The sequence below is a fragment of the Cuculus canorus genome, chromosome 11, assembly GCF_017976375.1.
Source record: "Cuculus canorus isolate bCucCan1 chromosome 11, bCucCan1.pri, whole genome shotgun sequence".
Lineage (NCBI taxonomy): Eukaryota > Metazoa > Chordata > Aves > Cuculiformes > Cuculidae > Cuculus > Cuculus canorus.
In genome coordinates this window covers 22,179,312-22,196,046 of record NC_071411.1, presented here as the reverse complement: position 1 = coordinate 22,196,046, position 16,735 = coordinate 22,179,312, and the positions used below count along the sequence as shown (strand labels likewise).

The following is a 16,735-nucleotide window of genomic DNA, read 5'->3' as shown; positions in this document are numbered from 1 at the left end:
ACCTTCTACAGTGTCCTAATAATTCCATGGAGTTACATGTATGTGAGTCTGTTCTCTGTCAATAAAGCACTTTTGCAGGTTTATTTTGTCAAAACCAAGACATCTTGTAGCTCCCGGGCTTGCAGTGTTGCTCCCTGCCTCTCATTTTCACAAAATACCTCTGTGGCGTTCACTTCCCTTCCCCACCTCATCTCCTCAGAGTGCATTAACAGCGCAGTTGTGATTTTTGTCAGTAATCTGTCATGAAATTGTAGTGATCCTTCACAACCATTGCACTTTCTAACGTAATCATCTCCAAGTGTATGATCCTCCTCCACATTTGCCTTTTCACAACTGATTTTCCATGTTTTTGCTTGTCTGAAACTCTTCTGTGAGGCTAATTTTCTTTAAAAAAAGCTTCTAGGAGGAATCATGGAATGGTTTGTGTTGGAAGAGATCTCAAAGCCCATCCAGTTCCACACCCTGCCACGGGCAGGGACACCTCCCACTGGATCAGGTGTCTCAAAGCCCCATCCAACCTGGCCTTGAACACCTCCAGTGATGGGGCAGCCACCACTGCTCTGGGCAACCTGGGCCAGAGCCTCCCTGTCCTCCCAGGAGAACATTTCTTCTGAAGATCTCATATTCGTCTCCCTTCTTTCAGCTGAAAACTATCCCTCCTCTTCCTATCCCTGATCAGAAGCCCCTCCCCAGCTTTCCTGGAGCCCCTTCCAGTACTGGGAGGCTGCTAAAAAGTCAGAGAAGACCGTATAAGAAATCTTTTATAATGAGGAATTGGTAAAATACGATGCTGCCTTTGCTCTGAAATGCTTTGTGTGGAACTAAAATAAGAGTGAATCATGAACAGCTTTTTCTGTAACTTCTGCTGTTGTCTTTTTCCCATCCCAAACACTCAGTAAGACAGCGTATATTTTAGTGACATGTTATTAGATAATTTATGATTCAGTATAAAGTCTACAATTTTGAGTTTCTGGAAATTTCTAAAGTGAATAGAAATCTTTTCTTTAATACCAGGAAAGCTCCTCTTATTGCTCCACTTTGTGTTTCTGGCTTCTGTGTAGGTGACAGCCTTTTAAGCTTTGAGGGTATTCTCACATCTGGACTCTATGTCTTTGAAAGATTGGATAAAAGAAAATAAAATCCAAATATCTGAAATGCCTCTAAGTCCATAATATATATACTTCCATACTTTTTTAATGTATCCTTTTGGAAGGTCTCGTTCAGGAAATTAAGGATGTGCTCCATGAGGCCTTCAGGCTGTTTAACGGCAACTGAGCTGGGGGGCATGTGCACAGCAAGCTCTTAACGGGTCTTGCTTGAGCTTCCTCTGTCGGGGGCTCTGAGATGAGTGTTAGTGCAGGGGTGATGGGATGTGGGTGTCTTCTTCTCTATGCTGAATGCTTACAAGTTATTAAATATTACTGTCCTGGAGATCACGTAAAACTACTGATGGATGGCTCACTCCTTGCATCCCTCGTGTTTTTAAACAGTGGCTGCAGAAGCACTTGGTTAGGGATGCAGGGTTTCCTCCAGGGGGCTCTGTCTGCAGTGACACAGCCATGTTGTGATTCAGCTGCCTCAGAGAGGTGTAATTGCATGCACAAATGAAATGGTAGGTGTTTGTAAAACGACTTCTAAAGAAAAAATCTGCCGCTTCTGTCTGCAGATTGGGTGCCAAATTCTATCCTCAATATTTCATCATCAATATTCCACATGGATGAGATCTGTGTTTAGTATTGTTGTGCATGTTCAGAATGCATGCTAATGAAAGTTTAGAATTTACAGTCTAAATGGAAATAATTACTGTGTTACAAACTGCCCTGAACAGAACTGCTCTTAATTTGGGCTCGTGAACTGTGTTGCTCAGCTCTGGTAGAGAATGACCAGAGTGAATATTCTGGCATTTGTAAAAAGTAGACATTAGGGGAGGAAATTAATAAAAGTGGGAAACTGGGCAAAAATTCCACAGTCCTAAATATGAAGGAGGCAATCAAAGCAATTGCATAATTGTTGGATCAAATACGGGCAGGAAAGAAAAGAATGCCATATGGTAGTGTCCATAGAAAATAGAAAGAGTTGTGGTACAGATTTTAAAGCTGCAAAGATAAAACTAATGAAGTATTAATCAGAATTCTGCATAAACATTTCTGACAAGCGTGAATTGCAAGTGTAGGAGACCTCTGTGGAGAATGCAAGCACTATGATTTTTCAGAATTTCTCCTCTCTTAATCAAAAGAGCTGTTAAATAATTATAACAACCTCTTGAGTCTAGAAGCACTGGTTTTGCATAGGCAGGTAAAATAGGTTTAAAGCAAAAATCAAGCTGCCCCTTGCTGCTCCGGCATGGACCGTGTGGACACCGAGAAGGGATCAGGCCAACAACTGAGTCTAGAGCTTCCTGGTACGGTATATCCGCCTGTGGGAGCTTTGTCTGTTGGGATTTGGATGTCTTCCCACGAAGTTCTTCCAACTCTTTCTCGTTAGTACAAAGAGAGGTCTTCTGCTAAGTACAAACTGATTCTTATCTTTCCAAACCCAAGGCCTGAGTCAGTGCTTGGTGAATCCCTGGGGGTTCATGATTTTCCTGACATCATGAGTGGACTTGGGTTTGTAAATAGATCTATAGTCTGGATGGGCTTGGGTCTTAAACTCCAGAGAAATCTTTAGCGTGCGCTTAAACGCGTGTTTCTCATCCATTGAAAACAGTTGGTGCCTGTGAGAGGTCAGACACATCTGCCGTTGGGTGGGGAAACATCAATTATTTTAATGCCAGAGTATTGAAATGATTTTTGTCAATGGAATTATCTTAAGAATTTCCCTCTGTGTCTGCAAAAAGAGTAACCCGCCCTGTAACCATCTCCAGAGTGAGGTACTTGAGAGAGAAAGAAAGTAAACTCTGCTCAGGTGGTAGCAACAAGAGAATTCCATACCTCATTCTTTGGTGATGCAATGCTATATGAAGAAAAAAAAACCTCTTTTCTTGTGTGAGTATATTCTACAGATGAGGAAACATACAGAATTTGAAAACACTAATTATCAAACTCTAATCTTCAAATAATGAGTTATAGACCAGTTTCTGGAGAACCTTGAAAATAAGTTTCCTCAAGATACTCCTTTTCTCCATTCTTTTTCCAAATCCTCCCGTTTCTGCGTACACAGAGATGTTCCTGCTCCCAGTGGATCTTGTCCATCACTTCTGATGCCACTTCACTTTCAGAATATAAGCTGTGTCAAAACAAAGTGTTTTCTGTCATATAGGTATATAGTATATGAAAAAAAGATGCATCCACGTTAGATAAAGCCTGTTGCACTAGAGGAGATGCCCACCTAGGAAGCAGTAAACAAGGAGCGTTGTTGACCTTGTTTTGTGTTGGATGTGGTCAGCAAATATTTAGATAGAAGAGGAGTTTCACGTGTATATAAACGTATGGATCATTGTTTAAGGTGAAGTCTTAAAACCTTCAGGTTTTAAGGTGGAAGGCCCCAAAATATTTAGATGCTAAATCCAGCAACATGGGATTTGTTGGATGTATTTTCAATGCATAAGGAGCTGAATTCTGTGCTGTAGCTGAGGTTCCCCTGGGCCGCACTGTGGTCTCATCCCACTCTGTGTCTCTCTGCACAGGTACGTGCCTCACCAGTTAGTTTTACCACCTTGTGACGTAGTGATCAAAGCTGTAGCTGACTACGTCCGTAACATTCAGGACACCACTGATTTGGATGCCATAGCAAAAGATGTTTTTCAACATTCACAGGTAAAGTATAAAGCAAAATGTCGGTTCGGGAGGGTTTTAAACCGATTGTGCTCTGTTTATGTGGCAGAATTGCGTTATATAAAAATGGCGTTGTAGGAATCTGTTGGTAGTTGTGGTGTCTTAGATACCAAACTAACTTTCTGAAGGTAAAAATGCTGTACTTACCCTCAGTGCTTTTTAGTTAACTCTTTAATAGCCAAAGGGGGGTTGTTATCTAGCTTTGTGCAGCCAGGGGTACCTGAAAGAAGCATTTTCAAGCTTTCCCCTGGCATGGATCAATGTGGTATTCCTTGTGCTGAGCAGAGCACTCCAGCTCTGCCGGCGGTAATGCTGTGTGTGAAGTACGTTGGCAGCTCTGCAGCGCAGTGCTGACCTAGGGGTGTTGTGCCTGGATTGGCTCCTGACATTTGTTTTTCATTTCTAGTCTAGAACAGATGACAAAGTTACTCGATTCAAGAGAGCAGTTGCTTATTACTCAGCAACTAATAAACCTATGCCATTTCATCCAACCACATTACCTAGGTAAGTAGTGAGAGAAATAATTCGTTTTAACTGAAACCTGGTATAACCCTAAATCTGGAACAGCATTTTTTAGCGAGTTCTTATAGAAATGTTTGTATTCTCTGGTACTTGTCATTAACCCTGAATATGAGTTCTCACAAGGTTTTCATGGCAGACATACAGAGGTTGTGATCTTTTCCCAAAGAGAGGAGAACAGCCTGGACTCTTGGCTGTTGCTGCATCAGCTCTGGCGTTAGGACACCTGAGAATAAGGTGCTGTAAAGAGCTGAAATGCAGTGACCGGTCCTCATTGTGAAGACAGTTTCTGTGTCTGTTCCATGAAACCTGTATCTTGTTTCTCCCTGCATGACCTGATGCATTTTAGAAATCCCTTTCTAGTCTTGGATTTTTTGATGTCATAGCATACCTGCTTATATTGCAGCTGTGAATTGCTCTGGCATTGAAGACGATTCTCAAAATTAATTACAAGTTACCTGTACGATCGCAGGGTTCACTGCACGTACCTCGTTATTTCTCTAATTTAGTTACCGTGCTGGGATATGAACACAATTTTCCCTTCTGTTTTCTGTGGGTGGGGTGTCTTTATTTATATTTCAAGACCTGTGTTTAAGAGCATTACGGCAAATACTTGGTCAAATACTCAAATGAGAAAAAAGTGCCAATATTTGTGTCTGTATGGCGTTGTTTTCACAAGCTTCTTCAGTATGACATCTCTTGGGCTTTGTGTTCTTTAAGCTTCCCCTCGATTCCCAGGTAGATTAGAAATCTGTGGTTATGAGAGATACAAAGAACAGAGAGAAGGTGAAACAAGTAAAATAATCTTCACAAGGTACAAAGTGTTCTTATTAAAAGGCAAAATAAATAAAACTGACTCAAACAGGGACTAGAAAACAGTGGTGCTAACAGAACAGGGATAAACAAACTATGAAACCAAAAGGACACAAAAGGTAACACGTGTGCCAAATAGGTTTCATGAGTGTTTGGGTTTTTTTTCCTTCTTTGCCCTCCTCACTGTTTGCGATGCAGCAGCCAGACCAAATCAATTTGGTATGCCTGGGATAGTGCCACCGTATGTTCCTTCTCAGATGCTTAACATTCCACAGACCTCACTACAAGCAAAACCTGTGGTAAGTGCCACCCCTCTGCTCTTGTCCTTGGGTGGAACCAGCTGTGTTCCTCAAACGAAAAACTAGAATGGGAAGGTGTGTTCCAACCTTTGTAGCGTGGGCATTCATTGATGAAGTCTGGAACTACAGCAATGCCAGAGAATCATACAATTGTGGAACAGTTTAGGGCGGGAGGGACCTCAAAGCCCACCCAGTTCCGCACCCTCTGCCATGGGCAGGACACCTCCCACTGATCAGGGGCTCAAAGCCCCATCCAACCTGGCCTTGAACCCCTCCAGGGATGGTGCAGCCACCACTGTTCTGGGCACCCTGGGCCAGGGCCTCTCCTCACAGCAAAACGTTTCTTCCTAAGATATCACCTCAATCTCCTCTCTTCCAGCTGAAAACCATTCACCCTCGTCCTGTCCCTGCGCTCCCTGATCCAGAGCCCCTCCCCATCTTTCCTGGAGCCCCTTTCAGTACTGGAAGCTGCTCTACGGTCTCCCTGGAGCCTTCTCTTCTCCAGGCTGAACAACCCCAACTCTTTCAGCCTGTCTTCGTACGGGAGGTGCCATAGCCCTCTGATCATCCTTGTGGCCTTCTTCTGGACTAAATCTACTAGAACAATTTTTCTAGGTCTAAGATGGCTGAGATTTAAAGTTTATATTTGGAAAATGCCACTTGATTCAGTAGTGTATTATGCTTTAAAGAAACACATTTTGTTGCTTTTCCTTAAGGAAGATCCCTTTGTTTTAGGCCCAGCAGATGTCCAGTCCAGGTGGGGCCCAAGGTCAGGGTCCTTACCCATACAATCTCTCTGAGCCAGCCATCACCTTGGAAACAGGTGGGAAAAGTCTTTCTGAGCAGAACAACTACAGTAACATTCCTCATGAAGGAAAACATACACCATTGTATGAACGATCTTCTCCAATAAATCCAGCTCAGAGTGGGAGCCCTAACCATGTGGATTCAACCTATTTTCCTGCCTCTTCTACATCTTCATCCTCAGACAACGATGATGGCAATGGGGGTGCAGTGAAGTAAGTTTTTCATGAGGGTGTTTTTCTTGCTTGGCTTCTGTTCCAATAAATTCATTTTCAAGATTGTTCCCCAGTATCCTTGAAGTAAGAATTCTGCATTTTGTGATACTATAGACCCTCAGAAAATAATTTTAGGTCACTATAACTACAAACACATCCATCCCTAACCAAGCAGAAATGCAAACCTAATAATGTCAGGTGGTTTTCCCACTTCTGCCCTTACGTTTTATTGATAGGGAGGAGAGACTGAGATTTTGGTAAATGTCACAAAGCCTTCCAGTTCTTTACTCTATCTAAAAGAACTATTACAGAATCATAGAATGATTTGGGTTGGAAAGGACTGTAAAGATCACCCAGTTCTAGCTCTGTTCCTACTTCACATGCTTCATAATTAAAAACTATGAACTTCACTGAATTTGTAGAGCTTACACTAGTAATTTTTTTGGTATCATGGCTTTGCAAAGGAACCTGGTGTGAATGTCAGGAATACAGCCTTTAGGGTGGTGACTTAAGAGCTGTCACTGACAGGAAGAAAGCAGCAGCAGAATTGGGTTTGCTCTCTGCTACTACACGGAAGTGTTTCCGACTTCCACTGGTTCCTGTGTCTCTCCTTGGCAATATAGTTGCTCAGGCTCCAGTTAATTACTGCTTGCCAACCTACAAAGAGGGAATGTGAACAGAGGCAGCTAGCGTTTTCCTTTCCCTTGCGAGATGCAGTGGCTTTACTGTCTGAGAACCACAGCCTGGGGCTTCTGCAGAGCTGTGGCTGCCTCTGGAAGTCTGAGGCTATGGGTAATGGCACAATTGTTTTCCTCCTTAGTATTAAATCTGAGTGTCAGCAGTCATGCATGATGGCTCGAACCAGTTTTGTGATGCAGTCTGTCAACTTCAAATATTGTCATGTGTTTTGCTAAGAAATGGAGTAAGTTTGCCTGACATCCATGGGGTATGGAACTGGAAACATACTTGCTTTGGAAAAAAACAACGTTTTTCATCATTTCTGATAGTGTTTATGCATTTTATGGAATAAATTTTGAATAGCTGAGATCCAGGCAGTGTCGTTTCTATCACAGTTTGTAGCAATCGGCTTCTGGTTGAGGGAAATCACCTGACGTAGTGACAGATATTGAAAGTTCAACCAAGAATTTTCCCTGCATGGACATTGTTTAGTGATTGGCATGTAAAGCTTTAAAATATGATCCAAATCATCGAGCAGTTTGGGTTGGAACGGACCTTAAAGCCCATCCAATTCCAGCCCTTGCCATGGGCAGGGACACCTCCTCCTGCTCAAAGCCCCATCCAATCTGTTTTGGAAAATGTTGATATAGTGTGAATTAATAAATGTTGGTATTAAAGTATCTTACAAAGAGACGCCTAGAAATCAATGTTTCTAATGCATTGTGTTCCTAGAAATCAGGGTCTCTGGCCCATAGTTCCAGTAAGTCCCCAAGAATTTATCCCAAGGTATCTCAAACAGCACTTTAATGCGATGTTTTTCTTTGTTGTCCTTCAGTCATGTCAGTGGGAACAAAATAGGCTGGGAAAAACCAGGAACCCAGTCAGAAAGTCAAACGCGTGGAGAGCTGGGAGACCAAACAAAGGTAATTCCTCGCATTCTGAACATCAGAATTTGTTATTTTGTATTGAAGCTTACAGCAAACTCTGAGTAGAATTTTTCAATATAAATCCGTAGGATTTAGTTTAAATTTTTACACATTTTAGTGAATTACAAACTAATAGGAGAGAAGACATTTTCCAAGGAATATTGTAGCATATAGATGAAAATGGAAGTTAAATAGGATGTGTTAGAAAATACTAGAGATAAAATAGAAAGAAACCAGTAAGCTTTACTCCTTAGCTGACAACCTCACCGTTGGATATCGCCGTCTGAGTTTACGGCAGTACGTTAGTTTGATCTTCCCGAAGGAGCAGAGCAGTCTGAGTGTTGTGGGATCGTGCTCTGTGTCCCACAACCTACAGCAAAGAGAAAAATGCTCTAGCACACCTTTCAGCAGAGCCACAGATGTTACAGGTGCATTAAAGCTCAGCTGAGGAGGAAAATGCCTTTATAACCACCTGGTAAGAACATGCTATTATACACATTGAAATAGCTCTGTGGGACCAATTGGAGTGTGTTGCTGCTTAACCAGGTGAGGATAAGATAATGGCCCTCGATAAAGAATGCACTTATATCCTATTAAATCTTTTCAAACTTAAAATTGTTCTAAAATTAAGAGTGTGATGGTCTGGATTCTAAGGTTGAACTGTGTTTAGGAAGAGCCTTCAAAACATTTGCACTCAGTACCTCTGCGTCTTTGTGATGGAATTGCACACCAAGTGTTACTTTTGTGTCAAACTCCCACTCATTGGTGACTTACGCTGCAGACAGGCAGAACATATTCCCTCTACCTTTTGCACAGAAATTCCTGTAAAGCTGGTCTTCGTGCTTAAGCACTTATCCAGCTGATGATTTCACCCCTCAGCAGTTGTTATTTTTGCAGACTACGCCCGGTAAGATAACTGTATCTGCCTGTGGATTAGTCACCGTATGCAAATGCTGATTTGGCCTATTAGATTCCTTCCTTCTCTGCATGATGGGCCACGTACAGAGCCTGGAGTTGTGCAGCTTAGTGCTTTGAATTGCGCTGGAACGGATCCAGGAGGAACCTGAGTATGCTAAACACAGGGAAAGCATTGCCATTGTTTGGGGGTTTTTGTCTTCTTCTCTCTGTGCCCCAAGCAACAGGCAGTTCTGCAAACTTCTGGTGGTGGTCCAGCATCCCTGACTTTCAGTTGTTGGATGGTAGAAGGCAGGGACAAAAATCTTTAAATTGATAGAGAAATATATGTGATAATATAACTGATTGGAGCTGTGGTAGCTCGTGTTGATAAGTACATTCTGTATCAGTATCTTGTGTTAGGAGTGGGCTGGCCTACAGGTTTTTAACCATTTCTTCTGTATATTTTCATTTTTACAAATAAAATGAGTCTCGGTTATGTACTCTGGAGTAGAACATCCCATTTGTGTGCCTAAAAAGTAACTGAAAAGTACTGCTGCCCTGTTTTGCTGCAGTGCGCTTCTGCTGAGCACACACCTTCCTACAGAGGGCGCTGTAGTTTGGGTGGGGTTTTAGGCTTTTACGTGCAGGTTTGTGTTTTTTATGAGAGTTTGAGGTGAACAAGCTGAGATTGCTTGGGCCTATTTTTGATGTTGTTCTGTGGGATTCAATGTTTTTGGCCATTTCTGTTTCAGCTTTGCTCATCAAGTCTTAGGAGGCATGTGAAATTTCCTACACAAACAGGGAAACTATGCACAATCAGATGAATAAATGAAATTTTGGTCTCAACAGTTTTTGCTATTACTGCAACAGTTTATAAGCACAAACCTGGTTGAGCTCTTAAGCTACAAACAGCTTTTGAGTTTGAAGATAAGGATTTTTAGGAATGAACTCTACCTGTTTTGATAGTATCTATGAGAGGTACAGCGTAAATGCTTACAGAAGTTGTGTTCATGGAATTCGATGGTTTGGGTTGGAAGGGACCTCGAAGCCCATCCAGTTCCAATCCCCTGCCATGGACAGGGACACTTCCCAATGGATCAGGTTGCTCAGAGCCCCATCCAACCTGGCCTTGAACACCTCCAGGGATGGGGCAGCCACCACTGCTCTGGGCAGCCTGGGCCAGGGCCTCCCCACCCTCACAGCAAAACATTTCTGCCTAAGATCTCATCTCAATCTCCCCTCTTTCAGCTCAAAACCCATTCCCCCTTGTCCCGTTCCTGCATTTGCTGATCCAGAGCCCCCTCCCCAGCTTTCCTGGAGCCCCTTTCAGTACTGGAAGCTGCTCTAAGGTCTCCCCACAGCCTTCTCTTCTTGAGACTGGACAACCCCAACTCTCTCAGCCTGTCCCTATAGCAGAGATGCTCCAGCCCTCAGATCATGTTTGTGGCCTCCTCTGGACTCAGCCTAACTGGGAGGGTTATTCACTGGAAGGTTTACAGTGTAGTTTTATGCATGATGTTCTTCCTGTGAATTATGAACTACATTTCTAGAAGCGGAATAAAGCACCATGTTAGTTCTGGCAGATAGAAAATGGTGCCATTTGCTGTTACAACTGTCTTCTTGAAGAAAAGAATTTTATGTATAAAAAATGCCTAGGAACCATTTACAAGGCTTTTGAGTCCAAGCACTTTGTTTTAAATGTCTTTAAATTGATCTGTGTGGTTTTTACTGCTTAGTTTGGAACTGAAACCTGAGCAGGGATGTATTAGTGGAAGTGTAGGTGAGTTATAGACAGACTGTCAGTTAACTCATTCAGTTAGTAAAGTCTTGGAAATACTTAATTAAGAGGTTATTAGCACTTCATTAAGAGGTCATCAGTCCTCCTTCTGGATTGTGCAGTTAATAATTGCTATTAATAAGTTAAAGCTTTACCATTCCTATTTATTTCTTAAGTATTTGCTTCTGTTCATGAACAATAGCTGCAAGTTTACGTTTTCTGAGAGACTTGTATCCAGCTTTGCGTTCAGACATGGAGATTTACTGCTTTCATTGTGGGTGAAGAAGGAAACACACTGTTTCTCTTGGCTGATCTCCTGTTACGTTTCCATACACACTCAAAAGCACTTTTATCCTCTGTGTTCTGTTACAGGCAGAAGGTTCCTCCAGTGCTTCTTCAGGAAGTCAGGCAGCTGATGGCAAAGGGAATCAAACCAGTAATCCACAAATCCCGTGCCTATTGTCGATGCCCACCAGAAACCACATGGATATCACTACCCCTCCATTACCTCCTGTAGCACCTGAAGTATTAAGAGTGGCAGAACACAGGCACAAGAAGGGGTTAATGTATCCCTACATCTTTCATGTCCTAACCAAGGTATGGCATTTACAAACTATATGCTGCAAAATAACCACTCTGTGCAGATAATTACACTTATGTTTCAGCTAAAGAGTATCATAAATTTGCGTCCTTTTTAATCCCTTGAGTTTTGGTCCATTTTTACTGCTTCAAACAATTTCCCCTCTGTTTTCTAACCACTGATCTAGTGCTTTGTTCCAATAAATACAAGATGACTGTAATTAGAAATGTTTCCTTCCAAAATCAATCACTTTCCCTGAATGCATGTAGATATTTTTATATCGCTTACACGTCTGTCTGTGTCTGTGCATGTGTGTGTACATATGTGTGTGTTTTTATAGAGTCCATATTTCCATCTTGAAAACGCTGCCTGGGTGCTTTGGTGCCTGTGCCAAGTCTTTTCTATTTTCAGTGTTCAGGAATACTTGGATTGTTTTCCCTCACAGTTTGATCCCTCCAATCCCCGGTAGACAGCCACGCCAGAAACATACAGCTCTAGAAATCCCTTTTAGCGTACGCCTAAGTGTAATTAGAGATGAGCGCGATGATGTGAATTTTTGTTCGTTTTAGTTTGGCGGAACGTTTCTGATAGCTTTTTCTTTTGGTGGCATGGCTGGTTTTGTGTGCTAGCCTTCAGATCCCAGGTAAGCTGTGAGCATTTTCACACAGACCAGGACCTCTGTGGACAGTAAATAATCCCTGAATGGCCGCAAAGGGACACTTGGGAAAGTCAAGGGAGAGCTTCTTATGGAAACAGGCAGCACTGCCCTGCCTCAGTGTGTCTGGAAGCTGCTGAAGGCTGCTTTGTGTCGAGCCAGGATGAGGCCAGAGCAGTGATGTTCCAGCACCACTCTATGTTCGACTTAATCTAGTCTCAAATACAAGTTCATTGTTCCTTCTAAGTGCAAACAGATGAGTCCCAGAACAAGACAACTTTAATCTTCCTCTTCAGTGTTCAAAACTCTTGAGTACTGGTTCTTGTACATCAAGTCCATTCAGTGTACATATTTGTACAGCATCTGGCAAACAGTGCTATCCACATTCCTCTTAGCTTGTATTTGTCTTAAAATCTGGTTCAGGACAGTGAGAGTGATAGACAGGGTCCTGAAATGCACAAAAAGAGAAGTTTCTGCATCGAGGTTGACTTCAGATTTCCTACTTCCCATGTGTGTGTTTTGCACCATCGCTTGTGTCGCTGTTTTGTTTTTACAGTTCCTTTCAGTGAAGGGAAGTGGGGAAGAAGCAAAAGGCATATGGCATTGATGCCTTTTCTGTTTCATAAAATGCATGGGCCGATTAGTCTTAGTACGTCTAAATACTACTTGATAGTTGATATCTCACAGTGGAAAGAAACAAATTCAATTGCCTACGTTTGAGAAGTCCTCTCCCAACCACAAAAAAAGTCAAACTAGAGACAGCTGCATCAAAACCAAATCAGTGCTACTTAAGCCTGGTTTTCTTTCCCTAGGATATGAAATGCTTTTGGCCAAGTATTTTTTGCTGTGAGGGTGGGGAGGCCCTGGCCCAGGTTGCCAGAGCAGTGGTGGCTGCCCCATCCCTGGAGGGGTTCCAGGCCAGGTTGGATGGGGCTTGGAGCAACCTGATGCAGTGGGAGGTGTCCCTGCCCATGGCATGGGGGTGGAACTGGATTGGCTTTGAGATCCCTTCCAACGCAAACCATTCCATGATTCTGCAAAAATATGATTCTAACGATGCCCCAGGCACCTAAAGCACTGCCCCGTTGGAATAGTGACGGATGTTGTCCTGGATAATTGTGGGATTCTTTAGAAGCTGGCACATCAAGGTGGTCTGGGCTGTGTGCTGTCACGTACAGAGACCTTCAGACAAACCTGGTACTGAATTTAGTGTTGTCTTGAGTGCAACCTGACAGTACCCTCATGGAATCACTCCAAGATGTCACTACAGGATTCATTACTGGGACAGTTTAAGTAGTTTTTTTAAGTGAAAGTAGCAAAATGGAGCGCTTGCTTGTCAGTGTTGAAAACAAAAGGTTGCAATTTGGGAGCAATGTGGTGAAGTCAGTAGTTTTCCACAAAAATCTTGACAATGTTGGGTGCGCAGACACAAAACACACAATGTTGCTTCTCTTTTGAGAGAGAAAATACAAAATGCCAAAGCTTTACATTCAAACCCTGTCTTACTTAAGTAATTCCAGTTACGATTTCATGACTAAGTCTTCTCATAAATTTGTTTTTGACAGGGAGTCCCCAACACTGTTTCAGATCCTTGCACCAAAAAATGTTTTTAGGCAGAATGGGTGGGTTTGGAAATAGCTGCCTGCAGTCCGGATGCGCCTTGGCTGCCTCTGAGCACGTTCCTGTATCTCCACGTGTACAGTTTCCCTGTTTAAATATCCATGTTTGAAGATCAATGTTGAGCTGGTTTTCACCTATAGGGAGACCAGGCGAAAAAAGCAGGTGTGTAATGGAGAAAAGGAGGAGAGCAACGGGGATTATTAGGCACTGGAGGTGTTAGAGGAAAGCAAGCGGATTGCAGAGAGCTCATCCCTGCTGTTACCTTACTTCACTGTTACATTACCTTACGTTACTGCTGACCTATGTTTGCCTGACTAGACGAGCTTTATAGTAGAGCTGGAGTGGGTGACCATCTGTATCTGGATGCTTCCTGTTCAACGGTAACGTATCATATTCTTCTGCTTTCTGTCGTGAAACAGGGTGAAATCAAGATTGCTGTTTCTATAGAAGACGAAGCCAACAAAGACCTGCCTCCTGCTGCTCTCCTCTATAGGCCAGTTCGTCAGTATGTTTACGGAGTCCTGTTTAGTTTGGCAGAAAGCAGAAAGAAAACGGAAAGGCTTGCTTTTAGAAAGAACAGACTTCCACCAGAATGTATGTACTGTTGGATCCAGGCTTTATTTCTCTTCCCTTTGCTGTGTTTGCATATACATTTGTACTGTGATTTGAACGAGAGTGGTTACTAAGGTGTAACTGAATGCTGGAGGGATTTCTGGCTTATTTGATCCATGTATACTAGAAAAAGATGTTATTAATTTGAGATATTATTACCTGTAATATTTAAGAAGTGTAAATATTCCCATTTCTGAGCAAGCTCTGGGGTTTCGTTTTTTAAATGCGTGCTCAAGCTGCTCTCAGGCTTGCAGCGAGTGATGTCAGCCTGTGATGTCATCTTCAAAGTATGTGGCAGAATGTGATTACAGGAAACTTCTCTTGCGAGTTGCATATGTTAACTAACTCATTCTTGCCAAATGTGTAATTAAACGTACTTAAGCACAGTTTGCAGGTCTCTTTCAGCTATTAGTGTATAAAAACTTCATTTAAAATCCACAGAAGTCAGGTGTAACATAAGTAAAGATGAACCTGGGTGAGGACAAGATGAAACTTTGCAAACAGACTTGTCAGAAGACCCCTTTGTCAGTTCAGAGGGAAAAATGTTACTCATAGAATCGTAGAATGGTTTGGGTTGGAAGGGATCTTAAAGATGATCCCGTTCCAACCCCCCTGCCATGGGCGGGGACACAATCTTTATTTTCATATTCGTCTGGAAGTTGCCTTTTTAAGTCTACTGCTTCCAGGAGTTGCTGTCATTCCAGAAAATTCAGCCTCCTTATTTGAAAGTGTGTTTCTTATAATGAAATGCGTACAAGAAAATGATTGAACTTTGCAGTGGTGTCTTAGAAAGGTTAAAGAAATGCTAAAGCATTAAGTGGGTGACAGCAGCAGCAGAAGTATTTATATACAGCAGTCTGCTGTCACCAGGCTAAATTTAAGAATTGGATAGTCAGAATGTATGAAAGCATCATTCATAGCCTGCATGGGTAAAGGGATAAAAATAAGAATCACTTGTAAACTCTCTGTTCATTCCCTTTCCTCTTTCCATTTTGATTGTGAAATGTTTTTGTACATTCAGAGTGAAGATTGTAATCCTCAAATGATGTTTGAAAAGCTATTTACAAGAGCCAGTTATTTGTGGGAATTAGTATTTACTCTACTTGGATAATATCTCAGCACACCATTGTCACCAGCTCGTTAATTCTTCAATCTCACCCCACACAGGAGCAATTCAGGTTACGAGGTTATTTCAGGATTAAAACAGCGAAGTTATTTGCAGTGTTTGGTTATCCCTGTTAGACTTCTGTCCTTACCTGTAGTGGTGAAGCAGCTGAGTGCTGACCGTCTGCTTCAGTTTTCAGAATGGTTTTATCTTGTAAACCCGGACTGTTCTCTGGGCTGCTGGGCCTACCTGCATAGTATCTGGATTAATAGAATCCTAGAATGGGTTGGGATGGAAGGGAACCAAAATCCCATCGAATTCCAACTCCCCTGCCATGGGCAGGGACGCCTCCCACTGGATCAAGTTGCTCCAAGCTCCATCCAGCCTGGCCTTGAACACCTCCAGGGATGGGGCAGCTGTTTATACTGCTTTTCAGAGGTTGGTTCTCGATACAGGCGAAAGACGCTGCCATTGATTTGGTTCAGTTACAGGAGCTCTGGCAGATCTAGCTGTGAAACACAATTCAGCTTCTTATCTGCTTCTATCTCAGGACTCTCCATGCTTTTAAAACAAAAAATTAAAACTAATTTGACTGTCTAACCCAAAGTTCATTGCTTCACTTTGGAGCCGACAGCACTAGTAAAGAAGGATTTGAGCTGAGATCTTTGAACGGACCATGTTATACACATTTATTGTGTTCACCTCTGACAAAGCAGCAAGAATTGGACAGGCTGTGTGAGGTAGAAAGAAAGAATCATGTCTTAAGCAGTAAGAGCAGAACTCTCAGCTCAGTTAGTCACCCTCGTTAGCCCTTACTGGCATTTCTGAGGACCCAGGCTATAACGAGATAATGCTGCTGATTCTCTTTCAGTGTTGTAATTTTTTGAGATGTTAGGAAACAAAGTAAGAGAAAATTGAAGCATTAAGAGACATTAAGAGAACTAAAAAAAATTCTAAAGAAATGTATATTGTCCTTACAATTTATGTAGAGAGCTTATGAATATATTAATGTCTAAAACCCTGTCACCCTTGTACAAACCGTAACACAGGCAATATGATAATATTGTGTGAATAATGAGCAATGTATTATATGCAAGGGTTGGAGGAGGCTATGGAAAATACATGATTAACTGACTTGGTGGTGTTGTTCCTAAAAACATAGACATAAGGTCACAGAAGCAGGAATGGTTGGGGGTGCGGGGACAAGACATGGGGAACGGTTTTCAGATGAAAGAGGGGAGATTGAGATGAGATCTTGGGAAAGAAATGTTTTGCTGTGAGGGTGTTGAGTGGCCCAGGTTGCCCAGAGCAGTGGTGGCTGCCCCATCCCTGGAGGGGTTCCAGGCCAGGTTGGATGGGGCTTGGAGCCCCTGATCCAGTGGGAGGTGTCCCTGCCTATGGCAGGGGTTGGAACTGGATGGGTTTTGAGGTCAAACCCAACTTGACCCATTCCATGATTCTG

At 42.5% G+C, this 16,735-nt stretch overlaps 1 protein-coding gene across 1 annotated transcript in view; it reads left to right on the top strand.

Annotated features, from left to right (window-relative positions):
- Positions 1-16,735, top strand: part of FAM120A (family with sequence similarity 120A) — a 53,713-nt gene that overhangs the window by 18,884 nt on the left and 18,094 nt on the right. Inside the window, 8 exon segments of the mRNA XM_054076423.1 lie at positions 3,632-3,755; positions 4,180-4,263; positions 4,265-4,277; positions 5,304-5,404; positions 6,140-6,423; positions 7,937-8,024; positions 11,074-11,298; positions 13,976-14,150. Of these exon segments, the coding sequence (XP_053932398.1) occupies positions 3,632-3,755; positions 4,180-4,263; positions 4,265-4,277; positions 5,304-5,404; positions 6,140-6,423; positions 7,937-8,024; positions 11,074-11,298; positions 13,976-14,150 (1,094 nt within the window).